The sequence below is a fragment of the Mobula hypostoma genome, chromosome 6, assembly GCF_963921235.1.
Source record: "Mobula hypostoma chromosome 6, sMobHyp1.1, whole genome shotgun sequence".
In the NCBI taxonomy this organism is placed as follows: domain Eukaryota; kingdom Metazoa; phylum Chordata; class Chondrichthyes; order Myliobatiformes; family Myliobatidae; genus Mobula; species Mobula hypostoma.
The window spans coordinates 115,174,555-115,184,360 of record NC_086102.1 but is presented as its reverse complement, the minus strand read 5'-3'; the positions used below and the strand labels follow the sequence as shown (position 1 = coordinate 115,184,360).

The 9,806-nt window shown below is 45.6% G+C and overlaps 1 protein-coding gene across 4 annotated transcripts in view; it reads left to right on the top strand.

The window, feature by feature from the left end:
* Positions 1–3,154: 3,154 nt before the first annotated feature.
* rpe (ribulose-5-phosphate-3-epimerase) overlaps positions 3,155–9,806 on the top strand; it is an 83,611-nt gene continuing 76,959 nt past the window's right edge. For 2 of the 4 annotated variants that reach the window (XM_063051511.1, XM_063051510.1), the window contains exons 1-2: positions 3,162–3,403; positions 9,061–9,140. In XM_063051511.1, the coding sequence (XP_062907581.1) occupies positions 3,282–3,403; positions 9,061–9,140 (202 nt within the window). In that variant the 5' untranslated portion in view covers positions 3,162–3,281. Of the gene's footprint in view, positions 3,404–9,060; positions 9,141–9,806 lie in introns of all 4 variants that reach the window. The other 2 variants (XM_063051513.1, XM_063051512.1) reach the window with 2 other exon arrangements.

Below are 9,806 nucleotides of genomic sequence, written 5' to 3'. Positions count from 1 at the left end.
TGTGGTAATGAACTCCTGATTCGCTACCCTATGGCTAAAGAAATTCCTCCTCTTCTTTATTCTGAAGGGACATCGCTCTGTTCTGAGGCTGATCCCATCCTTTGTTTTGGTCCTAGACTCCCCCACTACAGGAAGTATCCTCTCCACTCTTTCTAAGCCTTTCAATAAGTTTGAATTTGATGGGTTTGAAGCCGGATTGCTCTGCCACCAGTGAGTGGTGGGATCTTAAACCCTTTTGACTTCAAGATATCTACATGTAGTGAGTACTCCAGTGAAAGTAGTCAGGCTGAGTTGTTTTTAAAATTAAGTCAACTCATGCATGGAGTGGAGGCCAACACTGTAATAGTGTAGGGTCTGGCATGGAGTACAATAGATGAATTCTCAGTAAGTATTCCTACAAGCAATATGGAAACGGTTGCCTCTTAAGTCCTTTATAACTATTTTCCTCTCGCCCTAAATCTATGCCCTCTAGTTTTGAACTAACAAGCAACCAACAAGGTTTTCGAGAACCATGAGGCCATAGAGCAATGCAGCATGGATATAGGCTTTTCGGTCCAATGAGTCCCTGCTGTCCACCCAGTTAGTCCCAATTTCCTGTATCTGGCCCTTATCCCTCTGGGCCAGTCCTCTCTGTTTGCTTTTAAATGATACCATTACACCCATCTCAACCAGTTCCTCTAGCAGCTCATTCCATATGTTCACCAGCCTCTACGTGAAAAGGTTGCCTCTTTGAGTCCTTTATAAGTCTTCCCCTCTCACCCTAAATCTTTGCCCTCTAGATCTGGACTCCCCTACACTGTGAAAACTGCTCATCTTCATTGAGAGCTAGTGTGTTCCCTCAACTTCCACTTCCTGAAGTCCACAATCCTTGGCCCTACTGATGCTCAGACACAGCTCAAACAGCTGATCTATCGTACTTCAGTACGCATCTTCGTCACTATCTGAAATTCCGCTAACACTTGTGCTATTGGCAAATTTATAGATGGTGTTTGAGCTGTGCCTTGCCACACAGTCATGGGAGTCGAAAGATTATAGCAGTGGGATAAGCGCACATCCTTGAGATGCACCAGTGTTGATTGTCAGCGAGAAGGTGTTATTTCTGATCCACGCTGACTGTGGTCTCCAAGGAAGATGAGGAAGTCAAGGATCCAGTTGCAGAGGGAGGTACAGAGGCCCAGGGTTCGGAGCTTGTTGAATAGTACGGAGGGCATGATGGTGTTGAAGGCTGAGCTGTGATCAATACGCAGCAGCCTGACTTTGTATTGCTGTTGTCCAGGTGATCCGGTGCTGAGTGGAGAGCCAGCGAGGTTGCATCTGCTGTAGACCTATTGTGGAAGTAGGCAAACTGCGGCGGGTTCAGGTTCTCGTTCAGTCAGGAGTCAGTTCTAGCCATGACCAACCTCTCAGATCACAATAGTTGTGAGCGCAACTGGGTGATAGTTGTTGAAGCAACTCACTCCGCTCTTCTTGGGCACTGGTACGATTGTCTCCCTTTTGAGGCAGGTGGGGATCTCTGACTGCAGCAGTGAGGGACTGAAGGTGTCCTTGAACACTCCAGCCAGTTGGTTGCCACAGGTTTTCAGTTCCCTACCAGGTACACCACCAGGGCCTGAGGCCTTGCGAGGGTTCATCCTCTTGTAAGATATTCTGTCGTCGGCCTCCGAGACAGAGATCACAGGGTCACCAGATGCTGCAGGGATTTGCACAGGGGTAGTTTTATTCCCCCTGTCCATGTGATTTCATCTGGGAGTGCAACATCACAGCCATTCATGATGTTAGGCTTTGCCTTGTATAACATTTGTCACTATTAACAACACCTCCAAATTTTGTGGAAACAAATCTGGCAACCTGTTGTGCATTCACAGCCAAATCATTTATATAAAATAAAACAAAAAACAAAAAGCAGGAATTCCGATTCCTTCGGCACACAACTAGTCATTGGCCTCCAATATGAAAACATCCTTCAGCCACTAGCTTCTGCTTCCTACCTTCAGGACAATTTTGGATCAAGCTAACCAGCTCCCCCTGGATTCCATGAGACCTGACCTTCCACACTAGCCTACCATGCAGAAGGTTGCTGAGTTACAAATAGACAACATCCACTTCCCTACCCTCACCTGCCCTTTTGGCTAACTCTTCAAAGAACTATAAACACTTCGTCAGGTATGACGCCTCTTACAGAACCATGCTGACTCTTGATCAGACATTGTTTATCCAAATGCTGGTAGATCCTGTCCCTCAGAATTTCTCACAGTAACTTTCCCACCACTTGTGGCAGGCTGGCCATTCTGTAGTTCCCTGGCATGTCCTTGCTACCCTTCTTAAACAATGGAATGACATTGGCCGCCATCCAGTTTTTGGAACTTAGAGGAACTTAGAACTCAGAGGCTAACAATAAAACAAGTATCTCCACCTTTTTTCTCTACTCCCCACAAGGTCTGAGGATGCACTCTGTCAGGTCCTGACGAAGGGTCTCGGCCTGAAACGTCGACTGCTGTCCTGACGAAGGGTCTCGGCCTGAAACGTCGACTGCACCTCTTCCTAGAGATGCTGCCTGACCTGCTGCGTTCACCAGCAACTTTCATGTGTGTTGCTCTGTCAGGTCTGGCGATTTATTCTACTTAATATGCTGTGAGGCTGCCTGTCCCTCCTCACTAATATGAACGTTCTCCAAAACATCTCCACTTGTTACCCTTACCTCTTCAACAACCACGATTTGCTCCTCAGTGAATACAAAGTTGTTAAAAATTCCATCCATCTCAGGCAGCTCGAGGCATAGAAAGACCTGCTGATCTCTAAGGGCAACTATTCTCTCTCTCTCTCTGGACATCCTCTTACTCTTAAAATAGAAATAGAACTTCCTAGACTTTCCTTAACCTTACCTGCTAGATCCATCTCAGACCCTCTCTTTGCTCTCCTGACCTCCCTTATCAGAGTATTCTGAATACTTTTAGTTATTAAGGAATTCATTTATCCTTGATCCAATATATGTTTCCTTCATTTTCTTGACCGGAACCTTAATATCTCTGATCAATCACTGACCCTACGGCTGCGGCCGCTGCGCAGGTACTAAGCATGCGCGCGGTCACGGGGAACGCCGGGATTTGTAGTTCGTTTTATCCCAGTAGGCGGTGCGCGGCCATTGAGTAGGCCGGGAGTTGTAGTAAGGGGGAGGTGGGTACTGTATTCCAGAAGGTGGTTGGGTGCCACGGTACGTCGGGAGTTGTAGTTCGCTGTGGACGTTGGTTATCCCGGGAGGCGGTGCGCGAATAGGCTTCAGGATGGCGCAGGGCTGTCGGATCGGACCGTCCATCCTCAACAGTGACCTGTCTTGTTTGGGCGCCGAGTGCCGCCGCCTGTTGGGGTGTGGGGCCGATTACCTGCACCTGGACGTGATGGACGGGTAAGGAGCGATTTGTGGCCGACAGCAATAGGGAGTCGGAGCGGTGAAGGGACTGGGAACGTGGTTGGGAAGGGAAGGGAAGTTAGAAGGAGACCTCCCTGGGTTGTAAATGGCGGGAAGAGTGGGGTCCCCCTGTGCGAGAGAAGAGAGTGGGGGTTCGCCCGGGCTGGAAGAGAGTAGAAGGTGGAGGCCCCGGGTTGGAAGGGGGTGGGGGATGGGGTTACCACTGGGTTGGAAGGAGGTGGGGGTGGGGTTGCCCCGGGTTGAAGGAGGTGGGAGTGGGGCGTGGGGTTGCCCCTGGGTTGGAAGCGGGTAGTGAAATGGGAAGAGAGGATGAGGGGTGTTTGCTGGACATAGGGGAGGGGGAGAGAAGTGTGTATACGTCCCAGGACGCAACAACAGGGGTGGGCGATTTGCGTTTGGGAGGTAAAGGATGTGGTGGTTGCAGTTTAGGGAGTGGCTTGATGCTGCTTCCGTCAGCTGGTGGCACAGTGGCATCAGCACCGGACTTCGGAGCGAAGGTTCCCCAGTTTGAATCCAGCTAGCTCCCTTGCACGCTTTCCATCTGTGCTGGGTTGAGCGTCGAGCTAGCAACTCGGCCTCGTAAAAATAAGAAAGCCTGCTTAAAAAAAACAGCCATCAAGACGGCGTCCCGATGACTCCACTCGGAGTTAAGGCCTTTCTTCTTCTTGATGCTGCTTCTTCCTCCAGACGTGCTTCCCTACCTTCTGATTGTCTGCAGTGGTCTGTGTTTCCCATTCACCCCTCCAGACTGGGCCTTTAGTCACACAACTGAACAAAGGAAACTGCACATCCCCACTGTACTTTCCTCAAACCCCTTTCTCTTTTCCAGTGTTACTTTTCTAAACTCACCTACACCTCCCCATCCCCGTCAAATTATTTGAGGCCGATCCCACTTCACTAGTGAACCTTCCCAGGAGGACATTGGTTCCAGCTCTGGCATTTATTTAACCTTCCTGAGAATGGCTTCGAAAGCCCTTCCTCCTTTCCAGTCACTCCATGCACCATGCATTTTCAGGCTTTTGTATCTTCTCGATGGGCGATGAGCAAAGAGGGAATGTCTGGGATGAATTGGGCCTTTGATTACATTGGCTGCTTTATTGAGGCAGTAACATATATAGAGTCCATGGATGGGAAGCTGGTTTTAATGGTGTGCTGCATTGTGTCTACAACTCTCGGTGGTTTCTTGTTTTTTTACGATTATTGAATGGTTCCCTAATACACCAAGATTGACTCTTAACCATACAATTCTTTTTTTTCTGCACCTTATTGTCTGTCTGTCTGCTCTGCAATTTATCTGTAGCAGTTCCACTTTATTCTGCATTCTGTAATTGTTTTACTGTGTTCTACCCAAGACAAGCTTTTCAGTATACCTCGGTTTCTGTTGATCTGTGTCAAAAAAAAAACCAAGGTAAATCCACTGTGATTCTATGTTTTAAGACAATAAAACATGAAAACATCCAAGGGGGTGAATACTTTTTATAGGCACTGTATTTATTTAAACAGTTGTGACTGAACACTGAAGCAGGTAGTTACAAGTCCTTATTCATCATGACAAGCAGATATTCTCTTGGAGAGCATCCCAGTACAATCTTCCTGAATTCAAAGTACATCAAGATTTTGTATTTTAAGAGCAAAGGGCATGTGATTCAATACAATTTAATAGCTATAATGATACTGTTTACTTAGATATCTTGTCTGGCAAATAGTTTCATTCATTTACATATTTACAATGGGAACACAGTGTAACAGGCAAGAAGACACCTTTGTTGTGACAAAGTAATTCACATGGAAGATGTGAACCTAGACACCAAAACAAGTGTTTTGGGGGCTGGTTCATCCCAATTATTGATAGAGCGTAATGCTCATGAGCTGATTTGATGTGCTGAGTGATGAAATCAGTCTGGCCTGGAAACTTCCTCGAACTTGCTGACAATGGAGCAACATAACCTTGTGGGGGGGGGGTGGGAATGTCGGATGTGCAGGGTGTTTCGGGATGTAGAGGTAGATACATAATGGATAATTAACATTCTCTTGAACAGGCACATGAATGATCAGAAAATAGAGGGCTATGTAGGAAGGAACGGTTAGATTAAATTTCGAGTAGGTTATAAGGTCGGCACAACATCGTGGTCTGAAGCGTCTGCACTGTGCTGTAGTGTTCTATAACTGAATGTTGCCTGGTTTGCTGTAGGCCAATTAAATTAGTCCCTTTGTCTTGTGTTTGGCTGGCACATCCAAGAACATTTCATAAATTTGTCAATTTGCAAACCATCTTGAGATTGATTATTTCTTGCAGCTTACATTAGAACAAGTTTTATTGATGACAAGATCTTGATTACATTCATGCCTTCTATCCACATATTTCCTCAACTCCTCAATAACCCCTAACAAAACACTCCTGGATTTTGATCTCATTTTCCTTTCCTTCCCTCTGTCTCCCCAGGTCCCCTTCCCTCTCTGCCCTCTGCTCATGAGCCAAACAGCCCTCCACGCTAAACCGCTAACAGCTCCCAACAAGTTAGTTATGGTGATCCTGTCCTGAGTCCCATGTGATCTTATTGTCCAGATCAGCCGACTATATGGGACTCGCTGTCCTGACATAGTTTACCTGTGTTATATGGGGACAGACATGTACCTACAAGGACAGCACACTTGTATTTGGTGAGGGTCTGCTTGTCAAGTGACTATGCTGTAGCGATTCAGATTCCCAGCAGTGTTAGAGAATCCCCTGGTACAGTATTAGAGTCCCGGTGGTAACATAGTTATAGAGCACTATGGCACAGAAACAGGCCCTTTGCCCATCTAGTCTGTGCCAAACTATAATTCTGCCTAGTCCCATTGATCCACACCTCGACCATAGCCCTCCCATCCTTGTGCTTATCCAAGTGCTCTTAAATATTGAAATCAAACTTGCATTAGGCACTTCTGCCGACAGCTCAATCCACACTGTCACCACCCTCTGAGTGAAGGAGTCCCTCCTCATATTCCCCTGAACATCTCATCTTTCATCTGTAACCCTTGACCTCTAGTTCTAGTCTCACCCATTCTCAGTCAGGAAAGCCTGCTTACATTTACCCTCTCTAGAGGCGACAAGGTAGTGTAGTGGTTAGTGCGGTGCTAGTGACCCGGGTTCAACACCTGCCACTGTTAGTTAAGAGTTTGTGCGATTTCACTGTGACCACAGGGGTCTCCAGTGGGTGCTCTAGTTTCCTCCCACATTCCAAAGTCATAAGGATGAGTAAGTTAATGGGTTACATGGGTGTAATTGGGGGGAGGGCACGAGCTTGTGGGGCTGGAAGGCCAGTGCTGCATCTCTACGTTTAAAATAACCTCATTACTACATAATTGAGCATAAGGCAGTAGACTAGCAATGAATGAGTGCCTTGTGACTGGACAGAGGTTTGCACTGCCTTCCACATAGGGTTTGTGGTAGTACTGGCCACGTTTTAGATGGCCTACCATGGACTAGTGTGTAGGGAATACAGGTTTGAGGGTTGAGTAAAGTGCAACATTTAACAGAAAAGAAGTAAACTGGATCACTTCAAAATTCAGGGGGTGTGGGGCAATCTGATAAACGTGGATAATCAGTTTGATGTAAATGATAGCGTTTGATGGGGAGGCTGTAAGGGAACATGTTTGTAGATGGTTTAACATTAGATCTTTACAACTCACTATTTGGGTCTTATTTGGATTACTTACATGAATTCTGCATGTTCGATTCCAAGGATGTCATAACTTGTTCCTCTGCTGTAGAATTTTAAATATTCTAATATTCCAGGAGTGACCACAAAGGTGAGATGGGAGATCTAAGAGGAGCATTTTTTGAGGTAACTCTTGAGAAACTGTTTGCTCAGAAACCAAACCTGAAAACAGGAGATAGTTGTAGAAGACTGCAAAAGTAGATTCCTTTTCCCAGCACAGCAAAGGAAGTTGGTGTGTGGAATGCACCATCCGATGGGTAGTGGATGCAGGCTCCAGAGGAGGAGATATGTGCTTCCTGGTCTGAAATGCAGAGCTGGGATGTGAGACCTATTTGGACTAATAGGGATAATTCCTTGAAAGTGTTGTCACAGGTAGATACTTGTACTTGTACTTTATACTTTATAGTCGCCAAACAATTGGTACTAGAACGTACAATCATCACAGCGATATTTGATTCTGCGCTTCACACTCCCTGGATTACAAATATTAAATATTAAAAATATTAGAAATAGTTAAAATTAGTAAATATTAAAAATTTAAATTATAAATCATAAATAGAAAATAGGAAAATGGGAAGTAAGGTAGTGCAAAAAAACTGAGAGGCAGGTCCGGATATTTGGAGGGTACGGCCCAGATCTGGGTCAGGATCCGTTCAGCAGTTTTATCATAGTTGGAAAGAAGCTGTTCCCAAATCTGGCCGTACAAGCCTTCAAGCTCCTGAACCTTCTCCCGGAGGGAAGAGGGACGAAAAGTGTGTTGGCTGGGTGGATTGTGTCCTTGATTATCCTGGCAGTACTGCTCCGACAGCGTGCGGTGTAAAGTGAGTCCACGGACGGAAGATTGGTTTGTGTGATGTGCTGCGCCGTGTTCACTATCTTCTGCAGCTTCTTTCGGTCTTGGACAGGACAACTTCCATACCAGGTTGTGATGCACCCTAGAAGAATGCTTTCTACGGTGCATCTATAAAAATTAGTGAGGGTTTTAGGGGACAGGCCAAATTTCTTTAGTTTTCTCAGGAAGTAAAGGCTCTGGTGGACCTTCTTGGCAGTGGACCAAGTCAGGTCATTTGTGATATTGACCCCGAGGAACTTAAAGCTTTTGACCTGTTCCACTTGCATACCACTGATGTAATTTGGGTCGTGCGGTCCGCTATTCCTTCAGAAGTTAACAACCAATTCCTTCGTCTTGCTGACGTTGAGGGATAGGTTATTGTCTTCGCACCATGCCACCAGGTTCTTAATTGGAGTTGTAAAGACAGAGTTGTAAAGAGAAAAAATTTGGCACATTAGCCTTCATAAGTATTGAGTACAGTAGTTGAGATGTATGTTGAAGTTGTATAAGATGGTGGTGAGGCCTAACTTGGAGTATTGTGTGCAGTTCTGGTCATCTACCTACAAGAAATTTTACAAGGATGTTGCCAGGACTGGAGTGTGGAGTTATAGAGGAAAGTTGATTAGGCCAGGACTTTATTCCTTGGAGTCAAGGAGAAGGGCAGATTTGATAGAGGTGTAAGAGATTATGAGTGGTAAAGAAAGTGTAAACACAAGTAGGCTTTGTCCGCTGAGGTTGGTTGAGACTAGGACTAGAAGTCATGGGTTAAGTGTGAAAGGTGAACTGTTTAAGGGGGAACTACTTCACTCAGTGAAGAGAGTATTAAACGTGCTGCCAGTGGAAGTGGTGGATGCGTGTTCAAATTCATCTTTTAAGAGAAATTTGGATAATTATATGGATGGGAGGGTATGGCGGGCCATGGTCCAGCTGCAGGTCTATGGTACTAGGAATGGAAGATGGGCAGAAGGGCCTGTTTCTGTGCTGTAGTGTTCCATGACTTTGATTCTGAATGGTTTCAATGTGTATTGTAATATTCTGATTCCAGGAAATGTCATGATTCAAACTTTATATCTAAAAACTTTCTGTACTCACTCTTCTAGCCACTTTGTGCCCAACATCACCTTCGGTCACCCTGTGGTAGAATGTCTTCGGAAGGAACTTGGACAAGAGCCCTTCTTTGGTAAGACTTGAACCAGCAGTGTCTCGACATGCAGTTATGCTTGGTTGCGCAAATGAAGTTCATGAGATGGTGGCACAGACCAAAATGATAAGTGGCATTTCCATTGTAAGCGGTAGGTAATGCAGCCCCACATGTTCAATTGATCAAGTTATTGTACATTATAGCCCTGTTAGTGTTGTGAGGGTTAGGGTACCCAAAATTAAAATTGAGCTTATTGTCATGTGCACAAGTACATAGGTACCCAAAATTAAAATTGAGCTTATTGTCATGTGCACAAGTACATATGGCCATAAGACGCAGGAGCAGAATTAGGTCATTAGGCCTATTGCGTTTGCACTGCTATTCCATCATAGCTGATTATTTATCCCTCTGAACCCCATTCTCCTGCTTTCTCTCTGCAACCTTTGACGTCAAGAACCTATCAATCTCCACTTTAAATAACCCAAGGACTTGGCCTCCACAGCCATCTATGGCAATGAATTCCAACACCAACTTCTCTCTAAAGAAATTCCTCCTCATCCCTGTTCTTAAACGGACATCCTTATTTTCTGAGGCAGTGCTTTGTGGTCCCAGACTCCCTCACTGTAGGAAATGTGCTCTCGTTGTCCACTCTATCACAGATAGAGTGGCCGTACTCTTTCCATGGTTACCTTCTTGCCTTTGATG